The sequence below is a fragment of the Lepidochelys kempii genome, chromosome 6, assembly GCF_965140285.1.
Source record: "Lepidochelys kempii isolate rLepKem1 chromosome 6, rLepKem1.hap1, whole genome shotgun sequence".
Taxonomy (NCBI): Eukaryota; Metazoa; Chordata; order Testudines; family Cheloniidae; genus Lepidochelys; species Lepidochelys kempii.
This window is the reverse complement of record NC_136385.1, coordinates 73,262,224-73,277,309: the sequence shown is the minus strand read 5'-3', so window position 1 is coordinate 73,277,309 and position 15,086 is coordinate 73,262,224. Positions and strand designations below refer to the sequence as shown.

Below are 15,086 nucleotides of genomic sequence, written 5' to 3'. Positions count from 1 at the left end.
CTAAAGTGTACTCAAGTGATTGTACAAAAATAGCACCTTCTGACTCAGATCTGCTCCCGCCTGTTTGGGAACCATCTGCTTTACCGACCAAATCAATGGTTAGGTCAAACTGAGACCACAGCTTTCTATGCTGACCCATATCGTCTCGTTGTTTCCTTGTACTGTCTGTCTGTATCCACCTGTTGTCTCTTGTTTTATACTTAGATTGTAATCTCTCTGTGGCAGGGACTGTCTTTCTGTTCCGTGTTTGTGTAGTACCCTAGCACAACGTGGTCAGCTCGTAGGCACTATGGTAATACAAATTAGTATTAATAATAGTGTTAGCACTGGCAAGGCAGCATAACTACATTGGCTCCTCAATGAGGCAAGTAGCAGAAAACAGCTACCTTGTCAGAGCCCAGCTGCTTTTTGTGTCAATGGTATTTGAAAAGTGGCAGTACATGGTCCCATAACTTCAAGATTTCCCTGAAATACAGCATTACTTTTAGACATTTGTCTTGTTCCCTTGACACCTACAGTTAAAAAAAAGCCACCTTAACAAAATAATCCTGAAAATCAATAAAAGCATTCCACATTTCTGGGAAATAGTCATATTCCACGCTGATTGAAACAGAACTTTGTGAATACGAAAGAGCAAGAAAAGCCATCCCTTAGAGCAAAAGAGGGCTCTTGCAGGAAAGTGGGGCAGGCATGAATTCTCCATCATACCCCAGGAAAGAGCTTCCTCTAGTGGAGAGATGGAATAGATCTGAGAGGGATACAGAAGCACATGATTAACTGAACTCTCGAAGTGGGAAGGTGGAAAAATCTTGCGCTGTAACTGATATTTTAGCATCTATATTAACAAGCTTTTGATACCATGAGACACCAGCATGGATACAGGTAATATCAGAGGAAGTCAGCACTCGTGCCAAATCAAATCTCAGTCTTCAACAGATGAACTAGGTCCCTTCATTGCTAACCTGGAGCTCCTACCCAATGAGCAGATTCCCACTGCCATCTGCCTGGGTTGGTTAATTAGCCAGCATGAGGCTCTTGCACGTGAGTCACCAACAGCAGAATGTATGCATCACCACCTGATACTTCAAGCTTTAAAAATCTAAAGGAGAAAAGAACCACCCCCTCCTTCCATCTGTGGATCTCACCAGTACAGTGAGCCAGTCAGAAATCACTGTAGCTAGAGCTCTCCAAGGAGAATCCAAGTTTTCCCAAGCTGTGTCACAAAACGAAAGGTCCTGTTGATGAATCTCCTGAAATCAGTTTAAGTGCCCCTCAGGAATCTTGCCTTCTCCTCAGGCAGAGCGTGGGCTGATGCTTCACTACTCTCCACACACCTACTTCCTGAAATCTTGGCAATTACCAACAGTGCAAAACCCAGTTTCTGACGTGGCTGACTCAGCAAGGGCTTGGCTCAAAACAAACACATACACACAAGGAATCAGAGCCTGGGAAGCAGTGACAAGAGACAGATGAGAAGAGGTGGAAGAGAGCAGAAGAGAAAGAGGCACTGTAGGATTTACCGGCTGTTTCCAAACCAGCAGAATCTTGCCTTGAGCTGCTGATTGTGACACACAAGTACGTTGTCTACGGTGGTGGTCGTGGTTCTCATCACTGAATTCTGCTGTCTCCCCTCTGCCTGCAGAACTGAGCTGCTGCTCCACCACAGAGTAAGTCTTTATTCCAAAATTACTTTTCCTAATGCTTGCTCATTTCCTATGCAGTCTCTACTAGTTGCCTCATTTGAAATTCCTCTAGGACTGTATTTCTTTTGTGTGCCTCAGTTTGACATAGATAATGGCTCCCCTTCTACCTACTCAGTGAGGCTTTTGTGCTGTGCCCTTCACCATGAAGGTGCCTGGTTACCATGGTACCGACATGCTCTTCTGTTCTTGATGCTGGGTTAATCTGTTCTCATTGTGTCTACATGCCATTGCTGCTGTTCACTAGTTCCTTTCTGCAGCATAAACAGGCAGATACCTCAACCCTTTCTATACTGAAGAGGAAGATTCCCTTCTGTACAAAATGGGCGAAAGATCTGGTAGCTCCATTAACTCAGGGAGGTGGTAGGAAAGAGTTTTCACTTCCTATGATACCAGCCTGTTTTCTCCCTTATAGGAGTTGTGGCTCTTCGTTGAATTCGAGACTGGAGTCCAGTGGCCTCCTACACAGTGCAGTGAACAACTCCCTTCCTTTTGCTGCCTAGCATGGATACTTGGCGGAGAGGATCCATTAAATCCACAACGTTCTTCAAGCGTCTTTCGTTCAGGAGGCATAAAAAGCTGGGTAATCAAGTCATTATTTTGAATCAGACCAGCCAGACACTTGAGAACAATGGACAGTACAAGAGGGAACCATTAAGAGACCTGAAGGATAAAGCAGAGTACCTGGTATGTAAGAGTGAGCAAAATCTAGCCCAGGCACAGGCACCTCCTAAGCCACCCCGGCTGTATCTGGACAGTTCCAGCTGCCCCAACATAATTGACCACACGGAGTCTCACTCTACAGCCATCTCCTTTTCCAGTGTCACTCCTCAGTACCATAAGGCAACACAAACACACATGACTAACTCCAACACGGTCCAGGCTACAGACTGTGGGACCTCTGAAATAGGCTCTGATCCCTTCCTTTCCTTCAAAGTGGACTTGGGGCTATCACTCCTTGAGGATGTTCTGCAGACTCTCAGGAAACAGAATCCAAGAGATTACGCAGCTTGAAAGTGTTTATCATTTAAGTTATTAAATTCATTATCAGCATTAGTAGTTTCCTTAGCCCTCACAGGAGAAGAGGAGACACTGGAGTGTCCCTACCCTGGACTGCCTGTCTCATCGTCCTGTCTTGCCCACCATAAGCTGTTCTTGTCCAGGCTCCCTTCCCATTGAGTTGTCAGTACACCAGTTTGTGAGAAAGCCACATGCCGGAATCTAGTTTGATGCATTTCCATTCTCTACACTGGACGGGGAATTCCTCTCCACTGCTGACACTGTACCTCATCCTGATGAAAAAAAAGGACATGTTTGGTAACAGAGACCTGTTATTTTTGGAACCCCGCTGTGACTATAAAAGGCAAGGGGGAAAAAGGGGGGCATAGAAACAGGATTCCTGAGTAACTGGACAGTTTGGATGAGATGGCAGCTCCAATATCTCAAAGCCAGGTGGAGCAGAGAAAATGGATGTGATGATTCAGGATGTTCCTTTTCCAGTGGGTTTCTTTCCCCCTAACTCTGTGTGATGGGCATTCCCATCTACCATCTAACTGGAAAAAGGTAAGCAGCTGAAAAGGCTCACAATATAGCAACAGCAAATTCTCCAGCCTATTGGCAAGTGGAACAGCTTCTGTAGATATTGCTTCTTAGAGCATGCTCTGAATAATCAGTTGTAAACTAATATAGGTAAGAATAAATGTATCAGTCATTACAATCTGTCCTTGCCTCATTTCACTTGTACCAAGCCACAGCAAAGGTGCCAAGATCTGTAAGGTAAACATTCCTTGGTCCCGCATCTTTTTATGACACGGGTGTTGCGGGCAGTGAGGTTATTGCTTGGTTCCAATCCCTTCTGCTACTCCTAGTGGGAAAGGCTAGAACTGCAGCCACTGGGACATGTTACCACAAGCAGATGCTGATCACCTAAGACACCGGGCACCGCCACCACTAATGTCAAGGCTAAGAGCACTTTGGGTCAGTTGCTGGCTTTACTAAAGTGATTCTGCACTAGTACTGTGGCAGCAATTCTTAGCAATTACTAGTGCTGGGTTAGAAAATGGTGTCATTTTTTCTCTAGGGGTTGCTAACCAGAGGCATCTGGTGCATTTAGCATTTGGGTGAACCATGTCAAAGAAGGTGCAGATGGCTCCTATCCCAACAGCTTCACATCAGAGAAAGAAAGCAATATTAAGTCTTACTGCAATCTTAAAGTAGCTTTGAAAATGCCAAGGACAGTTCCAGAGAGAAAGCTGCTTTCAACAACTGTAGGACAACATTGCTGGATCCCTGGCGAACACTGAGGGGGCAGTGCTAGTAAGAAGCTCCCAGAGAAGACCTTACTGGTACTGATAAGACAGTGTTGTGAATAATTTGCATGGTGCTGGTGTACTCAATACTGTACAACAGCTGCAGTGTGTCAGACAAAAGCTCGCTGCCCCTAGGAGGTTTTAATTAGGCCCTACAAAATTCACAGCCATGAAAAAACACGTCATGGACCGTGAAATCTGGTCTGCCCCCATGAAATTTGGTCTGTGTGTGCTTTTACCCTATACTATACAGATTTCATGGGGGAGACCAGTGTTTCTCAAACTGGGGATCCTGACCCAAAAGGGAGGAGTTGGAGGGGGGGGTCACAAGGTTATTTTAGTGGGGTTGCGGTATTGCCACCCTTACTTCTGTGCTGCCTTCAGAGCAGGGTGGCTGGAGACCGATGGCTGTTGGCCGGGTGCTCAGCTCTGAAGGCAGTGCCCCGTCAGCAGTAGTGCAGAAGTAAGGGTGGCAATACCATACATGCCATCCTTACTTCTGTATTGCTACCTTCAGAGCTGGGTAGCTGGATTGTGGTGGCTGCTGACTGAGGGCCCAGCTCTGCAGGCAGCAGCGCAGAAGTAAGGGTGGCAATACCATACCAGGCCATCCTTACTCTGCACTACTGCTGGCGGTGGCTCTGCCTTCACAGCTGGGCTCCCAGCCCGCAGCCACCACTCTCCAGCTGCCCAGCTCTGAACTGCAGCACTGCAATTCCCCCTACAATAACCTTGTGACACCCCCCCCCCCAACTCCTTTTTGAGTCAGGATCCCAACAATTATACCACCATGACATTTCAGATGGAAATAGCTGACATCATGAAATTTATAATTTTTAAAATCCTATGACTGTGAAATTGACCAAAATGGATTGTAAATTTGGTAAGACCCTAGTTATAGTCTACAGGAAAAATGCAGGTACAATAGTTAGTGCACTGTAGTCAGAACATTGTGGTTCTGTAGCAGTTTGCAGAAGTAGAGCAGGGAGGGAGCTCAATTTACATGAAGTGGGAGGCTAATCTAGGCATGTGGGATGGCATGAAAAAAAGCATGAGGTATCCAAAGGGAGCAGCAGAAGAGAAATGAGTGCAGACCAAAGGGATGGGATGAGGGCTGAGCCGAAGGACAGCTTAAAAGTAAGAATCTTGAACTTAATATAGAAGGGAAACCAGAGAGGATACTAACATAGGAGGCAGAGGTGGTCAGAATAGTAGAAAGGGAAAGTCTCTTTGCAGTGCGTTTTGGATAGACTGGAGAGGAGAGTTGATGGCACAGAGGAATGCAGCCAAGACAAGAAGTTACAAGAGCAGGGATTCACATTTTGGCAGCAGGGATGAATTTTGGAAACGTACGGAAAGTGGCAACAGGATTTGGGGAAATCCTGGGTAAGAGGGGAGAAGGAAAGATAGGAATCAAAGAGGACCCCACAGTTCTGAGCCCGGGGAACAGGAGGATTGGGAGGTTACTATCACAGGAACGGTAGATGTTACGTGTAACAGCAATGGTAGTTACTACTGTCAGGCAGAAGTGTAACTTTCCAGCTGATGATGTTCCTTTCAGTTGTAGGTCATAAATCCTCACCCATGCTAACAGATGACTGGCAGCCCCACCAGATCAGAGGGACTCTGTTCAATAGCAATGACTCTCCAACCTCCATCCAGCAGGAATACCATTAGCTGCTTTGGCCTGCTCTCCCTCTCTGCTCAGCCACACTAATGACTCACAGCAGGCAGAAGCTAACAATCTTTTACTACAGAAACGAGCCAAGACAAACCCAGACACAAGCCAGGGCTCTCACACGCAAACTGCACAAATCCATCACCAAGTTCCAATTGCATTAACAACCCCTTAGGTATGAACAGAGCCCAGGGAAATGCTTTTTAGTTTTTTATCATTTTGCTTTATTTTGGGGGAATTTCATTTTATTTCATTGTGTCATGGGAGGCCCTGGAGGTGGGTGGGTCAGTTCCTACCCCAGGGAGTCAGAGACCCTGGGGAGAGATTGGATCCTGCCCCTGCAGGGAAGCTTTGCAGGCCCAGGGGTGGCTGGGGAGAGGTTGGTCCTGACCCTGGGTTTGAAGGCCCAAGGGTGGGGGTGTCAGGTCCTGTCCCCAGGGGGAGGCTCTGGAGGCCCTGAGGTGATCAGAAGGACCTGGGGGGAGGTCAGGTCATGCCCTGGAGGTAGGGGGAGTTGCATAACCCACTTTGTGCACTCTATGCAGCAACAGTTCCTGTCCCATGCAGCTGTGCCCACCTTCCTGTCCTGGGTGTTGCAACCTGGTGCATGAAGTTGCAGTGTTGCTCAGGTTTGGCCCAGGTCACAATGCCACTCACTCATATTTGATCTGGCCACCCCCATCATGATGGAGGGGTGGCTAGGCCAAACCAGAGCAGCATAGCAACTTCATGCACCATGTTGCAATGCCTGGAGTGGGGAGATGGGCCTGGCCCTGTGGGACAGGACCACCGCTGTGTGGTAAGGTTTTCATTTTATGGGGGTTTTTGTTTATTTCATGTTATTTCACATTTGCGAAAAATACAGGGCTCGAGGTCTGAATGGGCTCCTCGTCTGCCCTTAAAAAGGGACACTGAAGTTCACTAGGCTGAATTCAGATTTGTCCATCCCCCGACCAACCTAAAGACTCTGCAGTGTCTGTGGAACTCAAGTCAGCTCTATACTGCATATCCAGTTAGCTCTACTCCCTGCTGCTTCCAGGGTGAGACGGTTTGCAACCATAACGACCTGAGCCTGCAGTCAGATGGGAGAGCCACTCTTCTCAGACAGGTGTGTGCACTGAGTGGAAACACCCAGCCCCAAAACCTGGGATGGTGGACAGGCAATTTCTCTTGGAACATGCCACTGAGTGAAGAGTCAGAAAAATAAAAGTAGGAACATCAAACAGCCTGTGAAGTAGCTAAAAATACCAGCTTGCGTCTCGTTTTGCTGTTCTTGATGGTAGAGCTGCTTCTGAAAAGGCCACTGGATCAGTGTAAAATATCAAAGAATTTGATATTTGACTAGGAAGGCAGGCGACTAGCAAGGACCCTCACAGTAAACTCTCCTGGGAAGAAATATGTCTTACCATGTGTGTTAGGCTTAGTATCAGTTTGGGTTGCTATACAAGTGATTTTTAACAACAAAGGGCCTGCGTTTTCCTTACCTGAGAAGCTCTAGGCTGGCCAGAGCCATCAGGGAACTTCGTGCTGGGATTGTTCTGTGGCTGGCCCTCTAACCAGGAAATCTTTAGAGGATTATTTATCAAACCAACTTCATTCTTCACTGCCATCTCCTATCAATGAGAACATTCTCCCATCACCATCTTCATTTCAAACCCCATCACCACCCCTGGTGCACTCCTTAAACTGGCATGTAAGGCTTCCCACTCTTAATCCAAAATCCAGGCCAAATAGGGCACAAAACTTCAGGATTCACTTCCAGCCACTGCAGGTGAAGAATACCGTGTTATGAAGCCCACACTGGGGGGCACTTTTTGTGCATAAACAAAAAGTGCACTTGGTATAAGGAGCATGAATAACTTGTTTTGGTATAAGAAGTAAAAGATCCTCAACTTGCATTAACGTGTCAGAGCTCAGTTAAAGTTAATGGAGCTATGGCAATTTACGCTAGTTGAGGATCTGGCCCTAGAATTCTGTTCCCATACAGACCAGACTCCGGTTACATTGCTCTTCACTGCCTTGATTACAAGTAAATACACAAGTGTCCCCATCCTCATTCATTACCAGTTGGTTGCAGTCTTCCTGCGCAACGTCAGTCAACATTCCCTAGTCCACCTCCAGACTTCCCAACAAAGTAAACCTGAGGTCTTCTGCTAAACTTACAGCAGCTTTAACTGTAGCAAACTCCACAACCGCACTCCCCGTCTTCTTACTTGAGATCACCAAGTTCAGCACTTCACCATACTGTCAGAATCAATGAGAAGAGGCAAGTCAAATACAGAACCAGACAAGAAGCAAAATGTATCCCAGTGAAACTTGGAAACGTTGGCCATGGGAGAAAGCTACAGCTGATCCAGTGCCAGCACAGAATGGTGGAGGAGGTCTAGCTGTGAGGGGAAAGGGATCAGGATGAGATCACAGCTGCTCCTCTCCCATCAAGAGTCACTCCAAGGAATGATATAGGAGTGTCATCTTTGTAGTAGCTAATAGTTACTGTCACTGCTCCCAGCAGGAGTCACTATAGGAACACTGTCTGCCTGAGAACTAACAGATACTTACAAAATTGCCTCTCCCATGGTGACTCAGGGGAAAATATATGCCATGATAAATCAGATCACAGGTCCCTCTAGTCCAGCATACCACCCCAACAGCAGCTAGTATTTAACACTTTAAGTGAAGGGGAAAGTCCACCATAATGCACACAGCCTGCCTAATCTTTATGGGGGTTATTAAACGAGCTTCTATTCTGAGGGAAGAGTTCACAGCTACTCCACTTCCACCAAGAGTCATTGTAGGGAATGGGACAGTTCATGGCTGATGAATCCATGATGGTCACCTTTAAAATTGGCATGAGGGAGTGAGAAAGCTATACAATGAAGAATAAGAGCCACTTTGGTTTATATGTAGCTCCACCACAATTCTCCGCCCTTTCTTACAGCATCAAGGTTGGGGAAATCAAGTGGTAGGAAAGAGCATCTCAGAACAGGACCTTCTGCAGGATTTGTAGGAGAACTTCTTTTGAGTATCCCCCTTTTGTTTCATCATCCTTCTTGCATTTCCATCTTAGCTAGAAAAAAAAAGCTGCAAGTTAGTTTTGTACACTTCAACTCACATAGCTGTGCTGAAGATGGCTCTTGCCAGCTACAAAATAACACAAGTCTGCCACTTACACTTACATTCGCAACACTTCCAAGACAGTGATTTTAATACCAGTATTGGCAGACAGACTAAAGAGAACAAGTTATACAGAGGCAAAGGGATAAACAGTCCTCAGCAGAATGAAAAAAATATTGTAAAGCACCTGAAAGTAAATAAAGGAATGTATCAAGGTAATAACCAGATGTTCCCAGTGTTTTATGCGCACACATCTGAATTCCAAGCTTAGGGCTACTTGTTTCGAGATCAGGTTACAGGGGAGAAAAAAGAGGGTAAGGAGTATTTTAAGGTGGGGGTGGAGAGCTTCAGTAAGCATTGAGCATGCTGGACAGAGGAGTTTCAGCTTTCTCCTAGACTGGAGGTGCTCTGAGTCTTGGTGCAAGGAGAGATGCCCCTTCTGGAAGTGATTGCCAACCAGTTACCAATGCTGAAAAGGTTAGTAGGCCAGTCTTCTCACATAGTCTGATTTTTAGGGATGTCTTACTTTGAGTTTGGGAGTTCCTTTGCCTTCTACTCCATTCCCATCTGGTTTGCCTAGGAGGAAAAAGAGAAAGTGAAAGCACAAGGGGGGAAAACCCAAGGATAAACAGTAGCACCACACAGTTTGTTAGTGCATACGTACAAGGCAATGGCAATTCTGCCTTCTGGGTTTCTTCCCCACTAAAGTTTCCCACTGTTGCTGACTGTGGTTCAGCACCTTCACATAGAAAAGATGCCGGTGGCTGCCAGCGTTTTTGCTACCCTGTTGTCTAGACTTGCCCTGATCAAAGTGAGACAACACCATAGTAAAACTGAAGGTGCTGTGAGAAACTGGTCCACTCTTGCTCCTACCAGCATAGCTTTACTGGTGTTAACGACAGTGAGAAATGTCACGGAAAACAAAATAAGGCTAGTGTAGACTGCAGAATTAATCCTGTATGCAAGTCTGTGCTAACAAGGGATTATTATACTTTGCCCTTCCATTGCATCTTCTATCCAAGGATCTCCTAGAGCTTCACAAGCATTCCTTAAATTAATCCTCAACATCCTCAATTCATCATCTGTAAAATGGGGATAGCAAAGTACAGGGAGATTAAATGACTTGCCTGTGGCCACACTGGAAGTCAGTGGCAGAACCCAGATGATACATCAGATCTCCTGAGTTACAGTTCTATTCTTTATCCATAAGATCGCCCTTCATTAAGAAGTGATATTGATTTAGCCACTGTCGCCTCTGCCAGAGTGGAAGAGATACGAAGCAAGAGACAGAGCAATTTTAAACAAGGAATACCCTAACTTTTTTCCAGAAGCAGAGCAGTATTATTGCAAGAATGGGACTATATTTTGAGTCCAAATAGGTAACAGAGTATGAAAGAACCAAGGGAAGAATCTGTATGCAGAGATGTGTGTGGGCTGGAAGGTTGGGAGTGCAAGTGAAAGAGTCTGGAACAAAGCTCAATAAAAATACAATAGAATGGTATGAAGTGTCTGAGGGGAATTGGCTATAGTACCTGAGGTGCCATGAGAATTTAGGGGCTGACAACCTTAAACATGTTAACTTCCTACGTTGCTATCTGAGAAAAGAAAGAGGGAAGGGAGCTAAGGAATTGTCTGTCACAGTTCAAGAATCTACTGATTTCCTGGCTCTGCACAAATCTGATATGAAGTGTGTGTACACACAGGCATGGGAGAGAGAACAGAAATGTGAGTTCCAGGAACTAAGCACAAGAGAGCTCCAGACTATGCAGAGACATAACTTCCACATGTTGAGCCTTCGTAAGTGATAGATACCAAGTCACTTTCAGTGGAGCATGGGGAGGAAATGCAGAATTAGTGACCATCGGGAAAGCCACCTTAGCAAACCAGAATTGTTCTCTATCAGTATTTAAATAATGTGGGGCCAGCAAGGATAAACTGAATACATCTGACTGTGATGGTCAGATCCTATTTTAGAATATCCTTCTAGTTCTACTGTGGAGAGTCCCTTTGGGGATGTCCAGGCTCTAAGCTTCAGAAGGAGATTGTCCATATTCCCAGAAAAGGGAAGGAGGGGGATGAGTGTAGGAAAGGTTTGAAAGATCTTGTTTCCCATCATCCAGTGCACTAAGTCACCACCCTCCTTCCTGTGGGAAGGATTTCAGCAGGAATATGAGCACTGCCTGCCTCCAGCAGCAAGCCAGGGACATGGGTGTGTAGGAAGAAGCCAAGATGAGGGAGTACAGCCATATTGACTGTGACACCCTGGCACCCCAATATTCACCACTGTCATGTATTAGGATATGTTTTGTACAAAGTATGCCTTGTGAGATATTCTAAAAGTCTTGATCTGCTAGATAGTAATATCTCATTGGATTTTATGTGCTACCGTCGTATGTGAAGTTAGGAAGTTTGGCTATGCGTGTGTTACTGAAACATGTTGTGAGGTTGAAAACACCCACAAGCAGCCTTTCAGGTATAATAGTAAAAAGGTCAAACAACATTAATGGCTTATTGAGGCACGCACACAAGCACAAGGATTACCCCAGGGACTGTGTGCAATAGAAACCTCTCAGAGATAGCACTACACAATGGGAACTGTTTGACCCAGGTCACAGCACAAGAGCTTTCCAGCAAGTGGGAAGAAGATATAAAAGGGGGAAAATGACATCATGTGGGTACCTCACTCTCCCTACACCACCACCCTATTGGAGACCCCAAGGCATGGCTACTAGTTAAGTTGAGGGGATGGAAGGCCATAAGGGTCGAGGAAGTCTCCCTGCTGAAGGCCTAAGGGCTTCTTCTCAACCCCCCTTAATAGAATTCAGGCATGGCTGGTTTGAGTAAGCTCTTTTGCTCTTAAAACAATGTTGCAGCCGCAGATAATGCCTTATAGTGTAAGGTTTGCTGACGCCAAGTTAAAGATAATAGGAGAGACAGCTACAAGGCCAGACAGGATGTACTGGTTGTTTTAGTTGCTAGGAATGCTTGTTAGAGGTTGCAGGAAATAAACATTGTTGTAACCCATATAAGGAAGGCAGAGTATTTGTGCAAAGTTTTGATTGGCTAATGTGTAGTGCAGTAGCATTAAGGAATATAAAAGTGTGTGTAATGACCTGCTCTGATGTGCAGGATTTGAGATTCTATTCTCCCTGTACCTTGTTTGCAGCTGCAAATAAACTTTTCTGCTTCTCCACCCTGTTGTGATTATTGAGTGACGCACACCAGGTAACGGACCCCTGCTGTTGTTTTGCCTCTGGGCACTGGGTGCCGGCAACAACCCCTGGAAACACCTGAGGAATAAAGATTGAACATGGGGGGGAAGTGACTAAAGGGATTTCTAGCTTGCATATGAAAACCTGGGAAACCCAAGCTGCAAGACCAAGGCAGCTTGTGCCTTAAGAATCTGCCAGCCTGTTGATCACTCAGGGTGAGAATTTGCTAATTTATATCCTATCTATCTAGTATGTTAAACTCAGTTTGTGGTTTTGTTTATTTACTAGGTAATCTGCTTTGATCTGTTTGATATCACTTAAAATCTATCCTTTTGTAGTTAAACTTATTTTATGTTTTAATCCAAACCAGTGTACATTTGACTACGGTGTCTGGGGAAAAATCTCAGCGTGGTTACCACAAGTGTGCATGGTCCTCTTCACATTGAGGGAGAGGCGGACCAGGTGTTAAACCCATATACTGGCCAGATTTGACCAGGGCAGGCTGGTACTGCTCTGGGGTCCTAGGCAGTGTTCCCGCTAATTTTTTCCATCCATGTGAGGAATGAATTTTGTTATATGCACCATATCGAGGTAATGTGCAGATGTGCACCACCAGTAGAAACAAAAAACCTAGATATAATATATATTTTTAAAAAGTTACCCTAGGGATAATTACTCCAGCCAGGAGAGGTTAGGCATTTTAGAACTCACTACTCAAAGAATTAAATCTAACCGTAAGAGAAATAAAAATTATGAAATGCATAGACCAGTCAAAAAACTTAAACAACACACTTCGAAAGAAGTGTCAAGTAACAACAACAATACAAGTATGTGTTGGGAGGTGAGTGTGTCAGACAGAGAGAGACTCTTAAGTAGGTCGGCACTCAGCAGTCTGAAGCCTGCTTGTTCAGACACAGCATCAACTGCCAGCAAACTCCTTCCGTCCTGAGCCCTGTTGTGTCCCCCCACCAGCTCTGTGGAGATAGGGTACAGGGGAGACAGGGACACCCTGACATCAGCGCCCTCCCTACCTTCCCTCTGCTCTGCACAGCAAGCAGGAGGCTCCCAGGAACAGCTGGCCAGGGATTCCAAGGCATAGGGAAGGAGTAGCGCAGCAGTGGGGGGAGGGACACCTTAAGATGATAGCCTGCTGGGCAGCTGTGCAGCTTAGAGGAAATTAAATCCTAGGCTGGTGGTTAGAGAGCCTGCATGTGACTGCAGCTGGGTGTGTCCCTACCTGGGTGAATGCTGGTGGAAGTGCAAGCTTGGAGGGCTTTGCATCTTGTCACAGCAGCACAGTGTGAGAGGGAGCCCAGGCTGGTGAGTCAGAGAGCTCAGTGGTACCCCAGTTCCAGGTGGCACCCCCGGGGGGGGGGGAACCTGTCACATTGACCATCTCCCTATTCAGTGTGGTACCCGTGTAAGTTAGCTCATGAAAGATTTGGGACTCTGTAAACTTGTAGTTTGGATGAAGGCTCCAATCTCATCTGCCCTTACCTTGGATTCGTGGCTCTCTCTCAAGTCGGATCTGGTCCTGCATGAGTTTCTGCTGTTCTTCTAGCTGCCGGGAGCCCTCTTCCCGCAGGCGTATTATCTACAGTGGAGGCAGGAGAGAACAAATACCACAATTATGTTACCAAGAAAGTCTGCTAATTGGTTTGTAATCAACAGCAATCCCACCATACTTGCATCCATTTAACCCTCTCACCATTAATTGGAAGATGGGAAGAGAGTGAAAGAAAGGAGGAAAGTTTAAAAAGAGCTCCCTTCCCCCCAAAAAAACCCCATGTATAGAGCTCTACAAATTTCATGGCCATGAAAAACGTGGCATGGATCGTGAAATAACCCCTTCCCTGTGCAATCCACTCTCTTCTGTGCTGTTGGGAGCGTCCCAGCCCAGAGCTCCTAGCTGCTAGTCCCGGCTGGGCTGGAGGGGGACAGGACTTGTCCTTCCCCTGTATGGCCGCTGTCATTGGTGAGATCAGACCCACCTCTAGAGGCAGCGCAGAAGTGAGGGTAGTACAGCAGCCCTGGAACTGGGCTTGGGGAGCCTGCCCCCCCGACTCCTGCCAGAGCTTCCACCCCTGCAGCTTCTGCCAAGGCTTGGGGCACGCATTTTTCAAGGGGGGGGGGTGCAAATTGGCTGGAGCCCTGGGTATTGGTTGGGACTAGCAGCTAGGAGCCCCTGGTTGGGGCGCTCCCAGCAGCACTGGAGAAATCAGACCCACCACCTTCGGGAACCTCCTCTAGCTGCAGGAAGCTCCGGGACTGCTGCCCAACCGCAGAGTTTCCTGCAGCCAGGGGAGGTACTCGGAGGTGGGTCTGATGTCCCCTCTAGAGGGACTGTGCAGGGGAAGAACAAGTCTTGTTTCCCCCAAGCTGGCCAGGACTAGCAGCTAGGAGCCCGTGGCTGGGGCGCTCCCAGCAGCAAAGGGAGATCAGACTCACCTCCAGGAGCCTCCTCTGGCTGCAGGAAGCTCTGTGGCTGCTGCCTTCAGAGCCCAGCTCTGAAGGCAGCACAGAAGAGAGGGTGGCAATCCCGCAACCCCCCTACAACAGCTTTGTGACCCTCCCCACACCACAATTCCCTTTTGAGTCAGGACCCCCAGGGTTACAACACCCTGAAATTTCATATGTGAACATCTGAAATCATGAAATTGACCAATTTTAAAACCCTCTGGCTGTGAAATTGACCAAAATGGACCACGAATTTGGTAGTGATCAAACCACGAGGCTGGGATTATTCCACAGGAACCATTTATTCCAAAAGGCTGATGAACTGCTATGGTTCACAGGAATTTGTTGGGTCTCAGCTCACCACCATGGCTACATGTTAAAAGGTTTTCAACCATTTTCCTGCCTGAAAATAACATGACACGCAAATCTTTATTACCTCTTGTTCTAGTGTCCTGGTTATTCGGATCTCTTCCTCTTCACTCACATGAGCTTGGGCTTCTCGTTCCCGGGCTTCAAGGTCTGCAAAAACCCCAAACCCCAGTTATTGCCGTTACTGTCTACAAAGCCAGGTTGCATGACACTAGAAACTAGAGAGCCCTTCCACAGACCTGGCTGC

At 46.6% G+C, this 15,086-nt stretch overlaps 2 protein-coding genes across 4 annotated transcripts in view; one reads left to right on the top strand and one right to left on the bottom strand.

Moving 5' to 3' along the window:
* DNAJC17 (DnaJ heat shock protein family (Hsp40) member C17) overlaps positions 1–15,086 on the bottom strand; it is a 36,297-nt gene that overhangs the window by 8,048 nt on the left and 13,163 nt on the right. For all 3 annotated transcript variants that reach the window (XM_073348757.2, XM_073348758.2, XM_073348759.2), the window contains 6 exons: positions 14,907–14,989; positions 13,511–13,607; positions 9,328–9,377; positions 8,677–8,754; positions 7,851–7,931; positions 7,172–7,300 (listed from right to left, as the gene is read on the bottom strand). In XM_073348757.2, the coding sequence (XP_073204858.1) occupies positions 7,172–7,300; positions 7,851–7,931; positions 8,677–8,754; positions 9,328–9,377; positions 13,511–13,607; positions 14,907–14,989 (518 nt within the window). The remainder of the gene's footprint in view (positions 1–7,171; positions 7,301–7,850; positions 7,932–8,676; positions 8,755–9,327; positions 9,378–13,510; positions 13,608–14,906; positions 14,990–15,086) is intronic.
* On the top strand, positions 367–3,417 carry C6H15orf62 (chromosome 6 C15orf62 homolog). Its single transcript, XM_073348760.2, has 2 exons — positions 367–1,667; positions 2,116–3,417. The coding sequence occupies exon 2, from the start codon at positions 2,205–2,207 to the stop codon at positions 2,712–2,714; it is 510 nt and encodes a 169-aa protein (XP_073204861.1). The 5' UTR covers positions 367–1,667; positions 2,116–2,204; the 3' UTR covers positions 2,715–3,417.